Source organism: Thalia democratica, chromosome 4 (assembly GCF_965202585.1).
Source record: "Thalia democratica chromosome 4, ktThaDemo2.hap1.1, whole genome shotgun sequence".
Taxonomy (NCBI): Eukaryota; Metazoa; Chordata; class Thaliacea; order Salpida; family Salpidae; genus Thalia; species Thalia democratica.
This window is the reverse complement of record NC_139168.1, coordinates 14088587-14113935: the sequence shown is the minus strand read 5'-3', so window position 1 is coordinate 14113935 and position 25349 is coordinate 14088587. Positions and strand designations below refer to the sequence as shown.

General features: G+C 26.0%; 1 protein-coding gene across 1 annotated transcript; it reads left to right on the top strand.

Annotated features, from left to right (window-relative positions):
- The first annotated feature begins 1311 nt into the window (after window positions 1-1311).
- LOC145833057 (fatty acyl-CoA reductase 1-like) lies at window positions 1312-23440 on the top strand. The gene is made up of 13 exons (XM_082940257.1): window positions 1312-1342; window positions 2564-2697; window positions 3728-3859; window positions 18861-19067; window positions 19515-19690; window positions 20008-20247; window positions 20517-20819; window positions 21111-21229; window positions 21567-21668; window positions 22091-22259; window positions 22701-22830; window positions 23013-23137; window positions 23323-23440. The coding sequence occupies exons 1-13, from the start codon at window positions 1312-1314 to the stop codon at window positions 23438-23440; spliced, it is 1986 nt and encodes a 661-aa protein (XP_082796383.1).
- Window positions 23441-25349: the final 1909 nt, after the last annotated feature.

The following is a 25349-nucleotide window of genomic DNA, read 5'->3' as shown; positions in this document are numbered from 1 at the left end:
TACATTCCTTAAAAGGGTAAAAAAAAGTTAAGAACCACTTTTGTTTTGAAAATAAATTTAAACACCGTTTCATAATTTAAGTGCAAATCTAGACAAATTATGAAACTTAAAAATTAAATTACTTTTCATTGAGTAGAATTTAAAATGACTTAAATAAATAAGCTTATATATATTTAAAAATCCATATTTATATATTTGAAAATGACTAGTTTAAAATTATTTTAATTAAAATACAGAGATATAAAATAAATGAACTCATATTCAGATTACTCACAAAAAAACTGAATCTTTGTTTTATAAACTCAGAAATTTTCCATTATTTGATCTGCAATTTGCTAATTTTGCTTTTAGTTCTATTAAAATTTTAGTTAAATTAAAGCTACAAAAACTAAATTTAACTAGAATCTCTATTCTGTAACACTTTAAAAAAATTCTAGAGTATAAACAACTAATACAAATAAGTTTTATGTAAAATACTTTTTGAAAGATTGTAAAAAACCTGTCATTCAATAAAATTTTTATGATACGTCAATCTAATTTTTTTACTAAATTTTTTGTTAAAACATTTTTCAGTAGTTAGTTTGAATCTTAATCATTTGTTAAAACTTGTAAAAATATTTTAGCTAGCGATTTTATCCGTCAACAGTTAAGGAAAATATCTTAATATACATAATTGTAGTTTTCTTTTTTACACTTTTATTATCTTATTAAAAGCAATTAAAAACTTGTTCATTTCTTAACTTACATTTTAACATTATTTTTATTATTGCTTTCAACATTTAATCAATTAAAACTTTTCTCAAGTTTATAATAGTGTTGTCTATGCTAAATCATATACAGGCTTCATACATAAAATATCAGACTAATTAAACAGATATGAATACCATTTCTCAAAAATCAAAATCTTCAGTCTTGTATGAAAATCGTCATTGCAATCAGGGTGACTTTAATGTTTTTGTTTGTGGAGGTTTTATTGAAGGTTGCTTCACAAATGAAGTTACTGAAACTAAAGGTCCTGATTACAAAAATCCGTTAAAGTGATTTCAATGAATAATATAAGGTATGATAGCAGAACTGCCATAATTGGCTCTGACATTAATGTTCTAGGTGGTTGTAATGAAAGTTATAAATGGACCTTTAGTTTTGAAATGTGTTCTTTAAAAAAAAATACTGGAAGGTATTGAAACCTACTGATGAGAAGGAAAAATTCGAAAGCAAAATTGTTGTAGCGGAAGGTGAAATTTTACAGGAATTACGAAATCAGTGGAATCATATGATCATCATGAAAATAAGTGGAGTGGATTTGCTGATATGATTGGATCTAAATGTGATCATTCTGCAGGTAGTGTGGGTAGTAAACTATTTGTTATTGGTAGATACTACCTAACACGTTCTGAAGTATATGACAATGTTTCTAAAAAAATTACCGTGATTAAGTTTAACCGATTTAGGTAATTCGAGTTTAAATATTTCAAATGGGTATGAATTTAAAGTCAAGATGAAAACTATAATACTAATATTCAAACTGGTAGTATTTGCAATGCTTCCCCTTTTTATTTGTATCCTGAGAAATTATAATCTGAACATTGCCATATACATCTAACAAGAGAAGTTTGAATGAGTATAAGATATGGACGAAAAAGGAAGATTATTAAAATCACACTGCTAACCAAAATGATAGCAGCTCATCTTCTTATGCTCTACGAAAATAGACTGCATATAACATCTTGGGAAATGGTTTAATGGAATACTTCAGTCAAGACTAGAATTCCTGTCTGTGATGGCAAAAATGAACTTACACAAAATTTGAAAAGAAAACTTTTGTTTTGTAAGTTAATATAAATTAAATAAATGTTTGTTTAAAACTCAACGACCTTAACTAATTATTAAGATTTAAACTTTTTTTAGTAAATGCTACGTATTTAACTTGCTTTCCGATTAAGATTTAGCCCATTTGGTAAAATGGACACTCCATACAAGTTCAAATAAACTTCAGTTTGTAGTTGAAAATGTTTTTGTTTTGAAATAAATGATCAGAAAAAAAAAGGTTTTTGATGAGGAAGTGGATTCATATAAAAATATTTTAAGACTTCTTAATGTACTTAGTTAGCAATATTAAGCGCAAATCTTCTGTTAATGATTTTAATAGCAATAAGTTTAGAAGATTAAACAATATTGCTAACGAACTGCAATTGATTGAATAGTTGTCACAAGATGGTTTTTTCTAATTAGTGCTAAGTTAAGAAATAATCACAGATCACAACTTAATTGATCGTAGTTTGCTAGTTGCAATTCTTTACTGAAACTAAATAAATAAACAACTGCAACTTGAAATAAATTGTTGTTTTCTGCATTTAACCACCGTACTCTCTTTGTCAAAAAGGGTAATAAAAAAAACTAGATCGAGGATATCTTATGAAAGCAGAGCCTCTGTCATAAATTCAAAATGTTTGAAAGTCAAGGATAGTTTAATCTTAAAATTTTAGTTGATAAGTTGAGAAATGAAAGTTAACAAATAATACAAAAAATTACTAGTAAGTATTCTATTATATGTTCAATTTAGATAAAGGAAACGCAGTTTGTGCAGTCTTTTTGGACTTAAGTAAAGCATTTGATAGGGTAGATAGAAATATCATACTATGGTGTGAGGGGAAGTATGCATCTACTAATCAGCTCACATCTAGATGGAAGGAAACAGTTCGTTAAACTTGGATGATATGAGTCAACCTGTGAAAAAAATAAATTTAGGGTACCACATTACCTAAACCCACCAGGGTGGATAAAATCATATCACTACCGAACACTAGCGAACATACTAGAAACCCCCCAAGAAAAAAATAGGAAAAGCGGTTACCCTGAAGTAAAAAATGTGCCTTCCGCAGAAAGAAAACTGCAAATCTAAACCACATCCTCTCAGAACGCCCCAAATCAAAATCCCTCAGAGTCATAAGACACAACAAAATTTGCAGAAAATCGCAATAAAACTAAATAGAATGAAGAATGTTACAAATATCAAACTAGAACCGACTATATACTCAACCAGTCAAAAAACCTGATATCGTATTTCAGTTTCCCAACACAGGGATCATAAACTCCATACCCAAAGCAGTAGTCATGGACCCCATGTGATGAAATCGCTAATTGTCCTTGCTTTGCAAATAAGAGTACACTTATTTACAAGTTAACTATTTAAGAGAACTGCGAAGTTGAAATTTGGAATAAGAATTACGACGCTTGCTTAACGACCAATTTTTAATACAAATGCAGTGTTATGTTGTAGCAACAGCAGTTTTTACAGATGAACTCTTGTAGATGACATATCAACGTCCTTCTACCTTGAATAGAATCTTTGAGTGGAATTCAGTCAAACGTTCAAACTGTTGTTAAACTTTGTTGCTTTAAAAATAGTACCAAATAATAGACTGTTTTAAAACTTTGTTGCTTATCAAAGAAAGTACCAAATTATTAAACTATTCTTTTAGCTTTATTAACTTTTTGTACAGTTTCACTTGATTCAATATATTGAATCAAGTGAAATTGTATTGCAATAAGTAACTTTTGTAAACAACATTTTTTGTTAAATACTGTATATTAAACTTTGCTGTTGTAACTTAAAACATTTTTTTCAATTCGAATTTTTATTCAAGCTATTATTTAAGTGTCACTATACTATACAAAATAAAATTATTAAGTCGAAAAAGCTTGAGACAAAAAAATAAGTTAACAGGTCTTGCAGATACTGAGCCGTCAGTATCTGCTGACTTCACCCACAATCATTTCAATCAACAAAGACCTCGACGAGACTCACGTCGGTAAAAAAAAGTACGTGTCCCACTCGAGAACAAACATTCCAACGGATGTGGAATTTATGCGCTAGACTAGGCAGGTGCTTGGTCTCCGAAAAACCATGAAATGATTTTAAAACTGGGCTTTGACGAGTCATTTTTAGACCATATATGAAACACACACAATATTTCAAAACTGAAAGAAACTGCATGAGAAAAAATTACTTTTCGAAACTAGTTGTAGATTTTTAAGCAAAAGTATTGCAGATTTATTTTATAATTTTAGAAGTATAACTTCCAAAATAAATAATTTCGATTAAGCCAATAGAAAAAAAAACTGTGCTGGAAGGAAAGATTTAAGGTAACTTGAAATAAGTTTGAATTCAGAGAAAAAATTAAAAAACAAAATGTACAATCTTTCGTGCTTTAGCAAATACACTAGAGAAAATCATCTTTTGGCTACAACTAATATTAAATGTTTTTTTAAAGATGGTCTTATAACGTATAAATTAAGGCTATTCAACTTTATCTTCTGAAATATCCCCTTTGTTTACAGTAGGATTTAATATTGTATAACAATAAATAAAGAGTTATTTTAAGTAATGTAAACAAGGAAGAAAAAAATGATTTGATTTTAAAGCTGTTAGAAGCTAAACATCTAAGACAGGTCTTTTAAGAAAAGAGCTGAGTTGGAAACTTTCAGGCATATATATAGAAGGCAAAAATTAGTGATTTTCTTTCTAAAATGCATTTAGCACTAAAATACACTGCTATCCATGATGATAACAGCTCATCTGTTGTACGATTGATAGACTGCATACAACATGTAGGGAAACGCTTGGGTGGAAAACTCGAGCAAAATGTCAAACCACTACTTCCTGTTAAAGATGGCAAAAGTCGGAACAAAGTTGCAAATTAAATTGATTAACTTTTGCTGTGTTTTACAAAGCTTTATAAGTTTGAATTTAATTTAAAGTTTATACATATTTTTGTTAGTAGTTTGTGGTTCATTTAATAAAAAAATGCCTTAAGTAAAGATGTATAGAGAAAAAGTATGCGTAAAGTAAACCTAGACCATTCAAACATGTTAATATGCCTTTGGATATTTAAGGGCTGTACATAACAGGATATAATTTATAAGCTCTAATAGAAAAGCGGCATAACTGTGAAAGAACGATTAAACGAAAGACAAGAAAGAACGTACGTTGTAATAAAGTGCACTACCCTGCTTGCAAGATGACAAGCTTTGTGGATGAGGATGAAGTCGTTTAAATTGGGACAGTGACTTAAACGAATCGATGCTTCGGATGTTGCTGGTTTGGACTTTAAACATTTGAGCTGTTTTGTGGAATCCCAGGACCGCTACTATACACCGGGGATTAATTCGTTGCAATTTGCTGAAACATGTCGAAAATCGTTTAGCGGCAAACTGAAAGCACTCTTAAACAATGCTTCACAGAATGTTGATGGTAAGGCTGTTATTTATTTTAAAACTAAAATTTTAGACTTTGGGAGGCATGACAAATTTTTTGTACGCTTATGTCCAACATTTAAAAATAAATGGGTTTTCGTTGCTGAGGGCAAATGCTATAAGGTTATTTCAATTGAAAAAGAAAAGTATGCATTTAAGATTTGCCCAGCAAGAGTTAGTCATAAACAAGTATGACTTTTTTTGATGTACGAAAGATTTATCATATACAACATGATAAGAAGGAGTGGTGAAAATTGTTAAAAGAAAAGTTAAAGCTTTTGCTTTGTGAAAGGTAAGGAAAGTTTTTAATTGTTAGCAAATTATTTCCCTTGAAGATATATTGAAACTAAAATTTTACATTTTTAATAATAATTTTGACCATAAAGAAATAGTTTGTAATTGGAAAACTGTAAGAAGTAGGAACACAAATTTTCCTACTTCTTACAGTAGATTTTGTAACTTTAAAAGATCACAGCTCATTCACTATAAATTCAAACCTTTATTAATATGATCATAAAGCAATTAATTTTTTGTAAGTTGTACAAAGCCAATTGTACCCATAAATTTCATATGTTCGTATGTAGAAAAACATAGTTAATCCAATTTTTAGGGCAAAAGCCAAAGTGCTCATGCAAATCAATATTTAAAAATAACGTTTATTATGAATAAAGGCCTTTCATCACCAAAAATTTACTTAAAAAATCTTGCAATATTAAGGGATTACCAGAATAACTCCAATATTAAAAAAATCAACTAGAATGCATCCATTGAAAATGATAGCCCTAAACTTTGTATAGCGGACGAACTTAAAACTTCAGAAACTAAATGAACTGATGGCTTTTTCCAAAAATCTTTTTATATTAAAAATAATAAAGATTTTACTTGTATTGACCGTGATCAACCCGCAATTATCTGTTACAACAAACTGATAGTTTAAGACATGTTATACTCTGACAAATACTAGTACTTTTTTTTTGGTAAAGAATATAATACCTCAATCTATGAAGTGTCCACATTATCATTTTTATCAAATAGAGTATTTAGTGAAAAAAATCAAGAGCGTGTTCAAACTTTAGGTTTATTTTTAATTGACAAATGAAGCAGAATAGAAATTTTTTGTCATTTTTTTAAACACTTTGAAGTACTAGTGAAGACTTAATTAAACAAAAACATATAAATCAAACCTTATTATTTTCATTTTGCACTAACCAGGAAGCAAGTATTTAAAGTTTTTCGAATGAGACTTTTAATAACATAGATACATGTATTTTTGCCACTGACACGTACAAAAAAGTATCTTTTAAAAAAGTTGTTAAAAGAAAAGATATAGCTTTTGTTTAATGAAATGATAAGGAAAATTTGTTAAATTAAGTTACTAATTATAAAACAACTTAATAAAATTAGTTATTTACCTGCTGACAAACAATACAAACAGATACTTATCAGCAGTTGTTAAATTACAATACTTTTAACAATATGCTGATTATTGTCCTTTTTAAACTAGTTGGTAGTGTGCTGTAACGACATTTACCAAAGTATTTAGTGACTTTACTTTGTATTCCAGTGGAATCGTATAGCAATCGAACACTTTGAAATGTTTTCAAAATAGAATCAATCTTTGGTGCAGTAGCGGTCAACTTCTTATTAGCAAGTCAATGATCGAGCTCACCGTATGTACTCAAGACTTATTGGCAAAGTGTTGGCTTATGTGTTCTTGGAGAAACGTAAACGTACCAAGAAAATTAGCAAAATAGAAAATCATGTATATGTAAAGAAATTAACAGGCACTCTGTTTATCATGTCTAGCGAAAGGTCTGATAAATATATTTTTTATTTGTGTAAAGGATTGTATTACTCAGCTGTAAAGAAACAAGAGTTCAAACTGCTCAAAAATGTTGCTCATAGTTATCAACGAGGGGTACAATTATTTGATCAATGAATGGCAAATATTGGTCTTTTTTTAAATTGAGTTATGGCTTCCAGACTTGTTAATAAAGATGTAACAATTAGGTTCGAAATGAAGTTGGTAATAACAGTTAACATAATTTGAGGGATTGTATCCCATGAGAGGTATTATTCCTATATAAAACATTTAATTGGTGATCTAGAACAACTAATTACAAAACCATTTAAAAATATAAAAGGTAAATTGATTCTGTAATAACTTTGGTAATAACAATCGCAATGCTAAAAGATATGCATTTAGCAAACATGATTTAAAACTAAACCTGTATTTTAAAAGATTATAAAAGATCAGATTTAGTATAAGAATTAAAGTTGAAGAACTTTGGTTGAGAAAATGTTGATACAACTCTGTTAGTGGTACTAGTGCTAAAGAAAAAAAAATTTGGTGATATGAATTTAAAGAAAAGTAAAATTTACTAACTTATTTCTCATGCAGCACCTTGTACTAAGCTATGTGAAAAACATGTTGATAGTTCACAAATGTATTTATTTGCAAAGACTTTGAAAACAAGTTAACTTTTCAAATCTATATTTGATAGTTAATATAAAAGGGTTGCTCTCCAGCTATTGTAATCTCCAGAAGCATTGAAGGTTAATATTGTCCCACAAACTGAATAAAAACAAATTAAAATTTAGGCTTGCTTTGAGTATTATTGAGTTGTCTTTTATTGAAGTAAAGTGAAAATTATAAAGCTGTTTCAAAGCTTATAAAATTATAAACTTAATCTGCTTATGCAGTATTTTCTTATGCAGTATTTAAAGTAGGTTTTCCAAGTCATAATTGGCTATTTTTCCAAAAGCATATTATATACGATATACTTTAAGATTGCAAACAAAAATTAAACACTCCAAATAATCAATGTTATGAGGAATTTTAAGGGTAGACTCAAATAAAGTAGTCAATCTTTGTAGACATGAGGAATTTGATAAAACTTAAACCAGATCACACTTTTAAAACAGTAACTAACAAATGATTGAATTAAGAAAAGTATACTAAGGCTGAAGCGTTTTTGTTTTATGACGTAATAATTAATCTTGCATACTAATTTTGCTTGAAATTTGAGCGCCAACTTTTGCATTTAAACCAAAATGTACTTTTTTACTTTACAAGCTAACTCAGATATTTTTTTGATAGGTAGATTAGAAGTTTTATTTTATGGTTCGGGTAGGTACAAAAAATAAACGTAGCGTCACTGTTGCATGAACCGATCGCACTTAAGTCAAAAAAGACTGATTTTAAATTGAATAATCAAACTTTTTATTTATTGGAAAACAACGCTTAAAAGAAAAAAAATTTAAGTGTAAAAGTCTTTCTTTAGTAGAAAAGCTAAAACTCCTGCAAAAGTGATGTATTCCCTTTTTGACGGATTCATTATTTGTGACCCGTTCTCTTACATGAGTTGAAAATTTACTTTTGTTATAGTTTTTTGAAATCGCAATTTTTAATCATACAAAACACTTATTTAAGTCAAGCTTTCCTTCAGTTCCTTAGCATTAATTTTAATTAGTTATTATCTGAGCTTTATTAGTTAGTTTACAATTTTTTTTTGGCTTATAGTGCTATTTATTTTCAAAAATTTAAAAAATCTATTGTAAAAGCTAATATACTTATAGTTTGGTAAAACTTTTGCTTGCTTAAAGAAGATTTGTATGTATAAATGTTTTCGTTATAATATTAACATCTACAAGCCAAAATCAGATTGCAAAAATCTAATACAAAAAATACGCTGTTACACATTGCAATAAGAATTTTTCGGTTTTTAAAACACTGTTTTCTTCTGCACGTAAATAAAGCAAATTGTAAATAAGTTCATTAAGTACAGTTAAACTTGAGCTTATTATTTTTTATTTACCCAAATCAAGCTTTTTTGTTAGCTACAAACGATATTTTGGTGACTTTTAGGTTGAAAAATTTGAACTAAATATAAACAAAGTAATAGTTCTTAATAATAATACCATTCTTCATCTCATTTCCGACAATTTCATTTTTGCATTTTCTAAAGTAAATTTCAATCAAAGAAATTAGTGTAAACCTATACTTGAAAAGACAAAAATCTCAATACTGAATAAACTAAATTATTTCTATTAGACAATTTTTCGTATAAGACCCTCAAGTTTATAACAACTTTTTACCTAGTACTAAATACGGGTAGCTGTAAAGTTTCACGAGCGTACAAAATTGCAAGAGGAGAAAAATTGCACGAGGGCACAGAATTGCAAGAAAATACTTTTGCACGAAGACACTCTTGCACGAGGAGACAAAATTGCACAAAGATAAAATTGCAGGAAGACACTTCAGCACGAAGGGTCACTTTTGTACGGAGACATTTTGCAGAGAATAAATTTTTAGTTAAATTTTTTTTGGTATTTTTTTATAATTTTTTTTATTTTGTTAATTTACTTTTTTATCTATCACTCTTACCCCTAAACGTTACCCTCAATCGGTATTTTTTTTTTCTTATAACAATTTTTTTTAGTTTTTTTTTTTTTGTTTTTTTATTAATTTTTTTTTCTTTTTTTTTTATATATTATTTTCTGTTTTTTTTACTCTTGTGAAAAATTAACCTTGGTGCAAAATTGTCTTCGTGCAATTTTGCCCTCTTGTGCAATTTTATCTCCTCATGAAAATTTGTTTTCGTGCGAAAGTATCTTTGTGCAATTTTTACCTGTTCCCCTTAATACACTCAAAAAGCTGACTAAACTAAAAAACAAAATACCAAAAATATGCCGTAAATGCATTTATGTTTTGATATGCGTCTATTGCGGTAAAAATTGTTTTTGTCGAACAAAACTAGTACAAGATCGATTGCCCTTTTTGGGGCACGGGATTTCGTGAGGTTAATAAGTTGAAATGATAAACTAATTTGGTAAAAACTTCATGTAATTAATTATTTTGGAGTGAAGTTAAATTAAAAACAACACGACAAAATATAAAAACATTGTTGTAGTCAAGTTACACATTATTCTCTAAAAAAAAACTTGTATTGAACATTTTAGTAGGTTTTATAATTATAAAAAGCTTACAGTTATGTGACATAATAGATAAAGTACTTGAACTTTTAAAAATAAATCTTTCTTACTTATTTTTTTAATTCAATGGTTTTATTTAAAGAAAGACTTATTTACAGCATTATTCTGTTTATTTTATTAATAGTATGTTTTTTGCTTTTTTAATCAGCTTTTATTTAACTTCAATAATCAAATTGTTTTGTGAAATGTTTTGTAATTTACTTGTTAGACTTAAGTTTCAGGCTTAAATACCAACTTAAAGATCAAAATTATATTACAAGGAAAGGAACACATATTAAAAGTTTTTTTTTTCATTTTACATTCAATTACAAACACGATACACCAAAATATTAAGTGCTGAAATAACAATTAATTTAATAATGTCTTAGTCTTTTATTTGTTTTTTTAGTGATATTTTGTTTCTTAACTTTTTACCAATATAGTCTAGATTTAGCGTGTAAAAAGTTTTACATATATAATGGTTAGTTATAGCAAGCTGTTTAAGTTATTAATTGTATAAACTTATGTAAATAACTATTTTTACAATAACTGTTAAATACAAAATATTTGAGTATAGTTATTTAATCATATGAACAGCGTCTATTAATAAAGCTGTCTAATGTTTGCTTCAAAAGTGTTTATAACTTGTTATTAGTTATACAGAGTTTTACAGAACAAAATTAATTAACTAAAAGTTGATGCTGAGTTTAACTAAGTCAAGTTACCTTTAGTTTATCAAACTCTTGTTTTAATTGTTGAAACCATAATATCCCTCCGAACAAATTCAAAATGTTGATTCTTTAAAATTTTTAACACCTTTAAAAGCAGTATTTATCTATAAAAACAAAACTTTTATTGTAAAAACATAAAATTTATTAGAAGTTCGTAGTTTGCTGCTGAACTAAGAATAATTTCTACTTTAACCGCTTTGGAATCAGTAGTTTTAAAAGTTTGATGCTGAAGTTTGACAAAAGTGTGTACTATTTTAGTTTCTACCTTCTACTAATAGATGTACCGAGCTGAACAAAATCAAAATAAAAAAGAGTTTTCTAAAGCGGCGGCTTTTTAAACATAAGTTAGTAATTAACTGTAATTCTTTTTAAGTTAAATTAATATACTGAGCTTAACGAAGTCAAAGTGAAAAATTAAAGGAGTTTTTTAAAGCAAGTGTAAAAATACTTTGTCTCGTTTGTTAAATGAAAAATGCAAATGTTGTACATGCTACAGGGTTTTCGTTTTTAGCAGAACTTTTAGTTTATATTAAGCAATGTATTCAAGCTATTGTTATTCATCTCAAAATTAACGTATATAAATTCGACTTATATATGTTTTTTAAGTGTTTTTTTTTATCTCCTTTGGTGTGTTATATTGATTAACACTGTTTAATTATAATTTTTATAAACTTTAAGTTTTAAGTTTAATTCTGCAGACCAAACTTTGTTGACCCTTGTTTTAATGCAATTAGACGAATTTTATACGTTAAAAGTATATTTTTTAAACAACATATGTTTCAAATTAATTGAACAATTATAAAATGTTAAACTAAAATGAAATATTAATAACTGGTTTAGCTGATAATTCGTTTACTACTACTATCAATTTCTCAAGTAGTATAAAAACTACTTGAGAAATTGACTAAGGTATGTCTTTTAAAATACTTTTTACAAGGTCTGCATATCTCGATAAAAGTTTTTTTGTAATATGTAAATGAAAAAAAAAAATATATAAAAATGCTTAATTTTGAAAACAGCTTAACTATTTTGCAAACTAGTTCTAAAAACTGATAATGAAGATTTTATAAAAAATAAGTAGTTTAAAAAAACATTATGTAAATGTTTACATGCTTGTCAAGTTTATTAGAACTTAAAGATACCGGCAAAAATTTAAACTAAACAAAATTATTGCTCGTTATTTTTAGAAATGTTTATTTTGTTGACATACAAAACAAACAGTTATACTAAATATGTTGTTAGAAATGTTAACTTTGTAGACATGAAAAACAAACAATTGTACTTAAAGTTCAAAGGTAAATTAAGAATCTAAACTAAAAAGAACCAATTAAGATTTAAAATAATTAATAAAACGTTTTTATAAAACTTGTTAAACTTTATTAAAAGTTCAAGGGTAAATTAGCAATCAAAATTAAAAAGAAGCAACTAAGATTTAGAATAATTAATAGAACGATTTTTTTTTTATTATTATAAATACTTATGATACTTGTCAACATAAGTGTTTACTTAAATCAAAAAAAAATTAATATACAATTAAAAATTGAACTGTCTACTTTTACAAGATGTTCAAATAAACTACTAAAATAACGTTTATAAAGATATGTTGTGCTTTAATAGTTTAAAGATAGTATTCTATTTTATAAAAAAAATCTCTTACATGTGTTAAACAAGCCTTTGATTAGTTAATAAAAACAATATTCAAAAGAACACGTAAGACTATTTAAATCGTATTTAAAACTACTGCTTAGTATTAACCACTGTATTTTTCAATTCGAATAATTTTTATTCAACTATAATGTCACTAAGTTTACAATGTTTTACTTTTGAAAGTTATTTAAAACTTATATCTTAGTTCAAGATAAATTGAGTTTTAGACTTTTTAAATCATAAAATAAGGAATTAAGAGAGTCTTTCACACACTGTGTATCAATTTAAAAGTTTTTAAATTTTTAGTTATGCTGCTTAAGTTAATTTAGAAAATCTTTGTTACAAAGTGTTTAGAAACTTTTGAAATATCCTTTTTAAACTGTTCACTTTTTATCTTTTAAAATAATTTTACTTTTGTTTTTAAACAAAGGTTGTAGTGCTTTTCATTTATTGTTAACATTTTAACAACTTTAACAGTAACTAGTTACTAGTAATATTTTTTAAGTCCTTAGTTATTTTTTTTTAGAAATTAATAACTAAAGTAAAAAATTTACTGTATTTTAAACATCAAAAATTACGTAGTTGTTTTAGTAAATATTTTATCAGTTTTGCTTATCTATTGCTAAAACATTAATTATAATTAGTAATAAAAGTAAGTTTTTGCAGTAAAACAAAAAAAAAAAATTCTTAAAATTATTTTTTTCTTTACATTTTAATATAACATTTATATTAAAAGACAAAATTAAAAACAGTTTCAAATAGGAACAACGTTTGTTTAACTTATGTAGCGACTCTTTAATTATTTTCATATACATTATGACAAAAATAAATTATATTAGAACAATTTTTACGGTAGTTTGCTTTAATTAAAAAAATGTAATATCTTAAGTTTAATTAAAAAAACAAAGCTATAACACTCTTTTAAAAAGTATTATTCGAAAAATAGATACTAAATAGGTATTTGAAAAACTTAAAAGTGAGCATAAAATTATATTCGAACAGTTATTCATTATTTTTGTATAAAAAACTTTTTCTTTTTTTTCAATATTTTGTTTTGATGATCTAGTTTGAAAAATTCTAATTTCTGGCTTGGAATTATTACAAAATAAAACTAATAGTTTAGATTTTAATTCTAGTTGTAAGCTAACCTGCTCATAAATGTAAGTAAACTTTCAAGGTAAAGTAAATATTACAAATGTAATTTCTCGTAATACCAGATAAGCTTGCCGCGTTCATTTTCAGCAACAAGAAAAAACACCGAATTTATTGTTAAAGCAAACAACAAAATCAAACTTACATCAATTACTTTAAAAAATAGTATTTGCTTAAATTTAGCACTGATAATAAATCATGCCATCATCGTATTTTGATACTGAAATTACATTTGCCATTTAAAAGTGTTTTGATAGTTTAGACTTGCAAATTTCTTTACATAACACGTAGACACACAAAACATATAAAGATTACTTTTAAGAACAGTACTAAAACTTGTATAATTTAACAGATTTTTTTATAAACATGTTTTACAAATATTTAGTACTCTTTTCTGAATTGAAGTATTGCATACAAATCATTACTTTTTATAAACCTTTTTATACATTGCTTATTGTCCAGGACAAGACGTTAAAAAGTATTCAAGTGGTGTGCGACTCGATAACCGAATGGTTTTTTTGTGCACGTGGTTCTTAGACCAAGTATTTTTAGTGCTTTTTTATCGTTTAATAAAAAAGGGTTTATAACATGTATTAAAAATAAATTATGTTGTTAGCTGTTAAATAAGCTATATTTATTAAACTGAACAACCTCTTAAACCATTTAATTTCATCAGAAAAATTGAATGGATACAAATTTGAAACAAAAGATAGTAAAAGTAATAAGAAAGTAAAACGTTTCAAAGATTGTTTGTTTATTTATTCTAAATGCTACTAGTGACTAAAACTTTTATGTCATAAATATGTAAAGTTAAAAAAAATATACATTTTTTTTTTTTAGTTCTTAAAAAAGTTTATGAAAAAATTATGCAAGCAATTTTTGGTGGTTGGTTCTAAAAAAGCTAAGTTATTAATAAATTTACATTTTACCTACATAAATGGCTCATAAAATACCTAGAATTATAATGTAAATAGAAAAATTTACGTTCCGGTAAAAGGGATTAGCTTTGATTAACCTATTTTTAGCACTTTGTTAGAATAAATCGCTTAAATTCATTGGCAAACAGTTAATGTAAACTTCAACAATTATTTTAAATTTTCAGTATTTGCTTAAACTTGGTAATGATAATAAACCAGGCTAACATTGCAACATTTCTAATTACTGCAAAATAAACTACTATAAAAGTGTATTTCGATAATGTAAATTTTGTAAGTAAAATTAATCTGTTTTCAAAGTTTAAAAAATTAAAATTTTGTTTGTATAAAAATTTAAACAAAATTTCAAATGAATATTATTTGTTATTGTTCAAAAACTGCCGACGCATCGTTGTATAAACAAAAGCTAGAGTATCAAATAAAAAAGCAAAGTTTTTTTTTTACATTTACAGTAAAGTATTTATCAAAATTACCTGATTCTTTGCATTTAATTGTCACGAAAATTTTTTATCAATTTACTATATACATTTAGTTTAAAAAAAAAAACAAAAGTTCATAACTCCTTTGGGATAACAAAGTTATGGGTAAAACAGACTTTACACGTTTAAATTTGTGACTATTGCGATTTATTTTTAATTAAAAATGTAAGCCGTAATTTTTATAGCTTTTGACTTAATGCTTTGATTTTTGTAAATGTTTATTATTTACATTACGAGTGCTAATAAATAATATGTAAAATACTACAAAACTAGTTTAACTCAAGGTATAATTTAAAAACTTTTTATTAACAAGAAAATAACTTTTGTTAGAAATTGCTTAAATAAATTTGAAAAGGTAAAAGTGATAAAATAAAATACAGTAAAAACTATGCTGGTTATTAGTTCATTATTAAATTTTTTTTGTTTATTCGACAAGTTTAAGTACTTCTAACAAGTTTTACTGTAATTACTATAATAAAGTTGTGTTACGTAAAGATTTTTTGTTAAATGCCTAATTCGAATAATTATAAATTAGTTTATTATTTGTTTTTATAACAATAAACTCAATAAAATATGTTTTAGTAGTTGTTAGTATCAACTTAATTAACGTATTATTTAAAAAAAAAGGTATACAACTAACAATTTATTGTTAGTTTTTGAGTTTTTTATTAATTTCATTTTTCAAACAATTTTATTAAACAATAAATTTTAAAGACTTATATTTATTGATTTCACGATAAGAATGCTTATCAAACAAACTAGTTCTATAAACTAATAACACATGTTTTCCAAAAAAACTTTGTAAAATATATTTAGAAACATGATATGTAAAATTTCCATGTTTGTTAAGTTTACTAGAATTTATAATTACTGGCAAAAAATAAAGTAAATAACACATCAAAAATTATTTTAAATTTTCTGTATTTGCTTAAACTTGGTATTGATAATAAGCAGGCCAACATTGCAACATTTGTAATTACCGCAAAACATTTACCATTAAAAATATTTTTTGATTACCAAAATTTAATTAAAAATTTGACTGTATTAAATACTTGGAAAATGTAAAATCTACTTGAAAAAAAAAACAAATAAGTTTAAAATGAACAACTTCTGCAAGTGTTTTTAAGTAAGTGTAGAGAATAAAAGTTAAATCACTATAACTTTAAAAAAACATTGTTTGTTTGTAATATCGATACATCATTGTATAAATAGTCAAGTAGTTAGAGTCTTAAAATAAAACATTTAACTTTGAAAACATAAAAATTCTAATATTTAATGTATTTTATCTAAAGTTTTGCATTTGTCTTCACACAAAAACTTTTACACGAATTTTTCTTATTAAAAAAACGTTCAGCTTTGTACAAGTTTTAATAAAGTTCATATTAAACTTTGTAAAAAAATTACAGTTATATAGACTTTAGACATTTAACTTTGTTATTATAATTTTTCATTCAATTTACTTTTACTTAAACATTCAAGTCGTAAATTTTTTGGACTTTACCCTTTACTTTTTGTAGATATTTATTATTTACATTACGAGGGTGCAAACAGGTATTAGTAATTTAACTAAAGATTTACATTCTTAAATCAAATATCAAACAGTTAATTTTGTAAACCATAAGAATTAAGGTAAAAATTGCTTATAATTAAAAAAAAAATATATATATAAAAACTTCAAAAAGGTAAAAACTAATGTATTTTAAGTAATTACTATATGAGTAATGCATTAGTAACATTATTTTGTTAACTAAATCACGTTTAATTAGTTATTAAGAGTTTTTGGCAGTAGTCACTATAGGAAGTTATATTATTTTAGGTTTTTTAGAGTTAAAACTAAACACAATCACTATGAATTGAGTAATATTTATTTTTAAAGCTATAAACCTATCACAATGTGTCTGTAGCAGTTGTTTATGTTAACTTCCTCAACGTATTGTTAAAAAAATCAAAAGTCAAATTACAATATTTACCATTTTATTATTAATTTTGAAGTATCTTGTAATTTTAATTTTAAACCTTATTTGAAAAGTTTTTAAATACATTTTAATTAATAACAAAATTCATTTACATTCATTTATTTTACCATAAGCATACTTATCACAATGTATTTTCAGCAAATGATTTTAAAAATTTGCTAAACTTATTGACGAACTAAACTTTAAGTGCAAACTTACGTTAATCATTTAAAATTTTCTCTGTTTGTTTTAACTTGGTATTGGTAAAATAATTCTACCACTACTCTTTTTGTGAGCATAGAATCTTAAAAACCATATTTATTTTAAATAATATCAATACTGACGTCATAAATACAAAAACAATAAAAATATCAATGTAAGTACTAGATATACTGTTAGATTAACTACCCTTTTAAATTTTATCAAAATATCATATATGTAAACAATATACATATTCAAATATCTTACTAAAACTTTATTATGTAGAAAAGTTTAAAGAGTTTTAAAAAGTAATGTTTATAAATAGAGTTACGTACACATAAGGTTTAAGTCAGACAAATTTTTTGACCAAATTTTTTTGATATTTAAAACAATGAATTATTTAATATAAAAAAATTATCTGCTATTATACAACAAGAATTTATTATCTTTGATTTTGAAAATCATTTAAACTGGTTCTGTAGAAGGTGTTTGTAGAAATAGTTTAATAAAACAGAATATAAAACTTGAGTTATTGTTTTTAAACTTATTCAATTTTCTAATTAGTTATTAAAGCTTTAACTAATAAGATATAATTATATATTACCAAATATATTACCTTTCATTTCTAAAAAAAAGTGTTTTATAAATGAAAACAAGTTTTGAAGGAAGTTTGTAGCAAGCAAATTAGAATAAAATATTTTTTACAAAGTAATTGCGAAAAGTTCTGATAATTTGTTTGTTTGTGGTTTTATCTGCCCAAAAAAGTTTGTTTTTACTTGAATATTTGCTGTTTCACGGCCAAAACATTAAACAAATTACGAAACTTTACAAATGGATGATAATTGTTTACTAGCTTTAAATTTTCGGTAAAACGCCGGTTGAACATGTTTACTCGTTTGATTTTTTCTCTCTCATCAAAAATTGTATATATAACGGCTCATCAGGCTTAAAATTAAAAACATTTTTCAATGTTAGTTGACACTACAACTGAAGCAAAAAAAAATCATACAAACATGCTTGTAAAGGTAATAGTTGTTGATATGTAGAAAAAGAGTTTAGCTTCATTATCTAAAATTTGTTTAAAATATATTTTTTATTAACGCTACAGTGAAGCTGTATGATATTTTTAAATTTGCTAGTTTTTTGTTATGACATTCTAACGAAAATTAAGTATCTTTGAAATTTAATTTTTTGTTCATAGTTTAAAAAAATTATTGACTAGATTAAAAAATTATTATTAGTAAACTTTACCCAATTTAAATTTAAATCTTATTGAGCTTAGTTGCTTATCTTTACTTATTAATTTTAAAGACTTATTAAATTAATAAAAGTTAAGTATTATTAAAAGTTTAAATGGTTAAAGTATACTGTAGAAAATACAAAATGTTTTATTATTTTAAATGTTATTATTGTAGAAAGAAGTGTTCATAACTGCAAGCTTTACAACGGGTTTTTTATTAATAAAAAATATAACTTAATGACAAACTTTTTTTTTATACAATGTTATCTATTAACAATAAACTCAAACAGAACCAACCGACACCCCAGTACCAGCTAACAGCTGAATTTTACGCGGGAAAAACCGTGGCCCTGACGGGAGGCACCGGATTCCTGGGTCAGGGGATTGTTGAGAAGCTGCTGTACAGCTGCCCGGATGTGAAGAAGATAATCTTGCTGATCAGGAACAAGAGGGGAGTGACTCCCGAAGATCGTCTCAAGTCATTAGCTGATAAACCTGTTTGTTTGTTTTATAGTTGTTTCTAACAAAAACAAAGCAGACAAATAAAAAAAATAACAAGAAATAATAAAGATCTTGTCAGAAACAAACTTTTTTTTTTTATAGTTAACAAGTTAAAAATAGCTTACAGGATTTTTAAAAGTTTTTTTAATACATCATAACAAACAGTCAGTTTTTTTTGACTGTTGTTTTGTTTTAAAAAACTATATTTCGCTACTCACAAATGTCTTAATTTGTGCTAACAAAGTTGTTGCTCACAAAAACAATAAAGATGTTTTTAGAAACAAACACTTTTTTTTCAAAACAGAATCATTAACCTTAAACAAGTTGAAAATAGCTTACGGTATTTTTAAAAGCTTTTTTAATACATTATAACAAACAGTTAGTTGTTTTTGAAAAATTGTATTTTACTACTCACAAATATCTTAATTTTAAATATTTAACAGTGCTTCGATCGAGTTAAGAAAGTTCACCCGAACTTTATGGACAAACTTGCATTTGTCAGTTGCGATTTGGAGGCCAAAGATCTCAGGTTGAGCCGAGAATCGAGGAGATTGTTGAGAAACGAAGTGAACGTTTTCATTCACTGCGCTGCCACTTTGAAGTTCAACGAAATTATTAGGTATTGATTGAAGTAATTTGGTAATTTTATTGTAGTTTTTTTTAAACTTAGTATTGTTTTTTTTTTGTTGTTATTTATTACTATTGATGTTCCAAATAGTTAGAAAGTATTACTTTAAAACTATAATATGTCCTAAAGATAATTTTAATTATAATTTTTTTTATTTTTTAAAAACAATAATACATAGACTATATTAGAAAAGAATTATTATTAATTATGCACAATAAATGACAATTTCAAACAAAATAGATGATTGTTCAGTCCTCAATCAAATAACAAAAAAATATCTAAATATAAAAACACTTATCATCAAACAGAATAGCATTCGAAATGAATGTTCAGTGCACAAGGAGAATCGTGAAACTGCTCGCAAGGTGTCGCCATTTGGAGTCCTTCGTTCACGTCAGCACCGCCTTCGTCAACTCACACAACCATTGTGACGTCGTAGAGGAGAAAATATACAGGAGAAAAGTCGACTACAGGAATTTTGAAAAGTCTTTGAAGTTTTTGAACGACGAGCAACTTGCTGGAATGCTGCCACAATTATTAGACGGATTGTGAGTTTTATTGTTGTTTTTTATTTTATTTTGGTGTTATATATATATTTTTTTAACTTACGACACTTATTTATGCTAAATTAAAAAAACTTGTGTTTTTTGTGATTCTTTAAAAAAAAATTGCTGTTTGCTTTATATTTATCTTATGAAACGTATAAAAAGTAGAAATTTTAGTAAACAATACGAACATTAGTTGCTTTTTTGTATTATAAATACAAATAAATATATATATATATATATATGTATTAGAATTTAAAACAAAAAAACAGGCCGAACACATACACACTGACGAAAGCTTGGGCGGAGGAGGCCATTATGAACGAGTGTGGGGAAATCCCCTGCTGTATCGTGCGACCCGGAATGATAACCCCCTCCTTGCTGGAACCCCACCAAGGGTGGATCACCAACGTGTACGGGCCCACCGCCTTCGTCGCCGCCAACTTGAAGGGAATTTGCAAGCTGGCCAACGCCGACAATCAGATAAACGCCGATCTCGTTCCGGTTGACTTCGTCGTGAACGGCTGCATTGTTGCAGCGATGAAAACCGCTGCTGATGCCAACAACCAAAAGAGGTTTGTTTGGATGAGATTTTTGTGGATATTTTTGTAAAGACTAGTTTGACTGAAAAGCGAGTTCAATATAATTTTTTTTTTGAATACATTATTATCGAAGTACTTTATTAAGGCAGCTTAAATTATTAACTTTTGAAATCGTTTTAAATATTTTTCTATCTATTTACTAGCTATCAAGTTCTGCAAGATTAAATTTTCATTTTTTTTATTTTACAAAACCTACTGTCCTCAGATACAATTACAAACTTTAAAGGTTTAAAAGATATCTCTTTAAACTAAAAACATTAACAGGTCGAAGCTCGGATTGAGATTGGGATTGCAATCTTCTTCTATGGATGAGATCAGCTCCGAGGGATACTCTTCTCACGAATCAACATTTTCAGAAGAATCTGACTCTTCTGTTTTATCAGGTAAAAACTTTAAGTTTTACAAACTAATAAAAACAAACAAGGTTTTAAGTAGTGCTTTAAAGTAATAAATTTTTTTGCGTCTGTTTTACTAAAGAAGCTTTTGACATAATATAATAATAAACATTTTGAAAAGAGTAAGATGAATGGGTTTTTAATTATTTTGTAAAGCATTGAGACGCATTTGCTCTTACTTAAATAGATTTGAAGAAAATATAAAAATTTAGACAGTATTTTAGTAGTATATAAAGCATATTTACTACAAATAAAAAGTTTTCTACAAAGTTATTAGTTGAATAACGTTTAAACATGTTTTATATATTTTTTTTTGTTCTCACAGATACGGATTCACCTGCTGAAAGATTTGTTAAAAAATCAAAACAAGTTCCTTGCTATCACATTACCACTTGCGCACAAAACCCTTTTCCAATTCAGCATATAGGTAAGTTTGTTTAAATGAAAACACACGATCAAGTTAAAAGTTGTTAAAGAGACGAACTTGTTAAATTGTGAACAGTTTACTATATATTTTTCTGCTTAAAAAAACTTCAACAAAATACGTTCATGTTTTCTTAACTAAATTCAGTACATATAGTTTTAATTTATAAAAGTATTTAAAAAAATTTTCAGTATTTTGAAAGTAAAATAAAATTTCTATATTTATAGGAATATCACTAAACTTAGCACTTCAACTATATTTATTCTAGCAAAGTTTAAAGCAAAGTTTTTTTATTTTAATCCCGAGCTAAATTAGACATTTACTTGTGTTACATTATATTTTAATTTACTTTATTTCTTCACCTAATTCCAAAGCTTAAATACAAAAAATTTGTTATACTGTTTTTACTTTAAACATCTTTTCAGTCGATGGTTTACAAATTTGGGGTAAAAAGGAGCCTGCGGACATGATAGCACCCCACAACACGAGCGTGACTTACAACAAGAAATTATACGAAGTGAGGTCATTCTTCAAAGAGTACATTCCCAGCTTCATAGTCGACATTTTGGCTCGCTTGAGCGGACAAACACCGAGGTTAGTGGTGTAAAAGTTTTTGTTGGCTGAAAAACATAGTTTTTGAATGAGTTTGTTTTTGAACAGCGTTGTACATAGTAAAAATATATATAATAGTTATTATATAATTTTCTGCTAAAATGTTAAGTTATAAAACAATGTTACTTAAAATAGTATTTTGATCATTGCATAGCATGAAAATGTAGTTTTACAAATTTGCTTAAAGTTTTTATTTTTATGTATATTTATTGTTTATTTTTCTTAGCTATTTTCTTTTATAATATTACCTCCTGTTTGTATAGCTTACGTTGGCGAATCGATACTAAAATATCTTTGTTTTTAATTGCTTGAGCACAAATTTTAATTTAAACATCTTTTGAAGCTGTTTTGATATTCAATATGTTTGTTTAAAATCTAACTTTGATTACAAAACGATCTTAATCAAAACCACATATATTTCAGAGCTGTTATGATATACAAAAAGTTGCGGGCTGGTATGGAAGTTATGGAGCCTTTCTTCATGTATTGCCACGACTTTCAATGGAAAAAATCAAAAAACTTACTGATGTCCTTGAACAAAGAAGATCAAAAAGTTTGTTGTTCATTCGTTAAGTATAGCCTTCATTTTATTTCATTCAGAAAGAGAATGTGTGTATGGAAATAAAACTTAACTTTGCAATAGATCAAATTCTTAATAATATTTCATAAAGTAATATTTATTTTAACTTATACAAATATTTTTCCGATCAAACTAACAAACATACTATTTTCCAGACCTTCAACTTCGATCCAAACAGTTTCACTTGGGAAGAGTATATGCGCTTGTACTGTAGAGGTGCGAGAAAATTTGTTCTGAGAGAAAAAACAACGGACGCACAGAATAAAAAGAATGAGTTCATGTGAGTTATAAAAATGAAACGATTTTTTATACAACTGTATTTTTATTGTGAACGTTCAAATTCATACATTTTTATTCCATTTAGTTTGTTTGTATAATGTTTGACTGTTTTGTTTGTTTTTAAATACTTCTTGTACTTTTATTTTGTTTCTAATTTTATCAATATTTAATTTTTTTTATTTACAGTGTCGGAACGTTTTTCCATTGTCTCGGAGTTACGCGTGAGGTTTGCGTTTCCGCTATGACGTCATCAATCGGATATACGAGTTGTTTGTGGGACAACACGTCATACTACTACAAATAAAAATAAACAGTTTTCTTTTTTTGAGTAAAATACTGCTTGAGATGTTCAAATTTTTTATTTTACTACTTGCCTTTTAGTTTGAATTTTTTTTTTCAACATTTGAAGAATGAATTATTGTTTTGTAAGAATTTAAAATGTAACATTTTACTACATAGTATTTTTACACATTGTTATTACATTCTAAAGATTTTGTTCAAAGTATTTTCAATACATTCATCTTTTCCAGTAGTTTAACTACACTCTAAACTTTAAAGGCGTTAACAAACTTTTAGTTGAAAACAGTTTTAATTTCAAGAAGTACATTTTTTGAATGTATTTTTTAAAATATTTATTAGTAGTACTGTGTAGCGAATCAAGTTTGCCTTCTTTTTTATATTAACTTTTCTTTTGTTCTTAAATGTTTTTATTTTGCAGCACACAATAAATGATTTCATTTAGTTTTTTTATTACTTTAAACAAAAAGTTAAAAATTTGTACAAATTAATAAAAACTTAGACTATAACATACAACTTTACCTTATTTGAAACCGGTAAGTAAAACAGGACTGTAAAAAAATTAAGCAATTTTACAAAGGTTACACAGTTTAATAGTTTTAATAAAATAAAAAAAATTTGCCCGCTTATGTCATTCAGAAAGCATACTTAAAACGCTTGTAGCATCAAGTAACTAGTTGATATTGTTAGTAGTTGAATGTTTATTTGAATACATCTTTTTTTTATCAGTTTTAATTTTTTCAATTAATTATTGCTTTAGAAATTCAAATTTTTTATTTTACTACTTACCTTTTAGTTTGAACTTTTTTTTTGCAAAATTAACATTCTGAGAATGAAATATTATATTGTTATGTAAGAACTTGAAAGAAAAATGTTTTACTACAATATACTTTTACACATTAGTTTTATAATTTAAAGAGTTTATTCGAAGTATTTTTAATATATTCATCTTTTTCACTAGTTTAACGACAATTTAAACTTTAAAGGCGTTAACAAATTTTTAGTTGAAAACAATTTTAACTTTAACAAGTACAAGTTTTAAATATTTTTTGCAATATATTTGTTAGTAGTTCTGTGTAATGAAATAAGTTTGCCTTAATTTTTTTCATATATTTTTATTGTTCTTAATTGTTTTTATTTTGCAGCACACAATAAATGTTATCATTTAGTTTTTTTATCACTTTAAACAAATACTAAAAATTCTATACAAATTATAAAAACTGAAATTCGAACATTCAGTTTTACCTCATTTAAAACCGGTAAGTAACACAAACATCAGTAACAGGACTGTAAAACGAAATAAAGAAATTTTACAAGGGTTCAACAGTTTGATAGTATTAATAAAACAAATAAAGCTTTGATCACTTATAAATTTCAGAAAGCATACTTAAAACGTGTGTAGCATCAAGTAATTAGCTAATTTTATATATAATTAAATGTTTATTCTAATAAAACTTTTTTTGAAGTTTTATGAAACCTGTTGATTGGCATTAGGAATATATTTTAAAATTAAGAAGTTGACTATACCTGTTTTCCAAAAAAAAGAACCTTGCCACAACACTTCTAAGGCATTTTGATGTGAATATTTTCATGTTTGTTAAGTTTGATAGAACTTAAAACTACTGGCAAAAGACTAAAAATAAATAAAACATCACTCGTATGTTTAATTTTTTATTTTTTAGACACAAACAGTTATAATGATAGGTTCCAGAGTAAATTAACAACAAAAATCAAAGGATCCAGTGAAACTTTTAAAAATAAAAAAATTAATAATGCTTATTATTTAAACTTGTTTACTATTTCGAATACTTCTAATATTTATCAACTTAAGCATTTATTTAACTCTGAAAGTAGTTAATATACAATTAAAATTACTGTCTATTTTTACAAGAAGTTCAAAATAAATTACTAAAATA

Bases quoted from the DNA above. Each gene is read 5' to 3' on its own strand.
- LOC145833057 (XM_082940257.1), top strand. From the start codon at position 1,312: ATGATTGGATCTAAATGTGATCATTCTGCAG. The intron at 19,691-20,007 runs GTATTGATTGAA...ATCATCAAACAG, and splicing joins AAGTTCAACGAAATTATTAG to AATAGCATTCGAAATGAATG. The intron at 20,820-21,110 runs GTTTGTTTGGAT...AAACATTAACAG, and splicing joins GATGCCAACAACCAAAAGAG to GTCGAAGCTCGGATTGAGAT.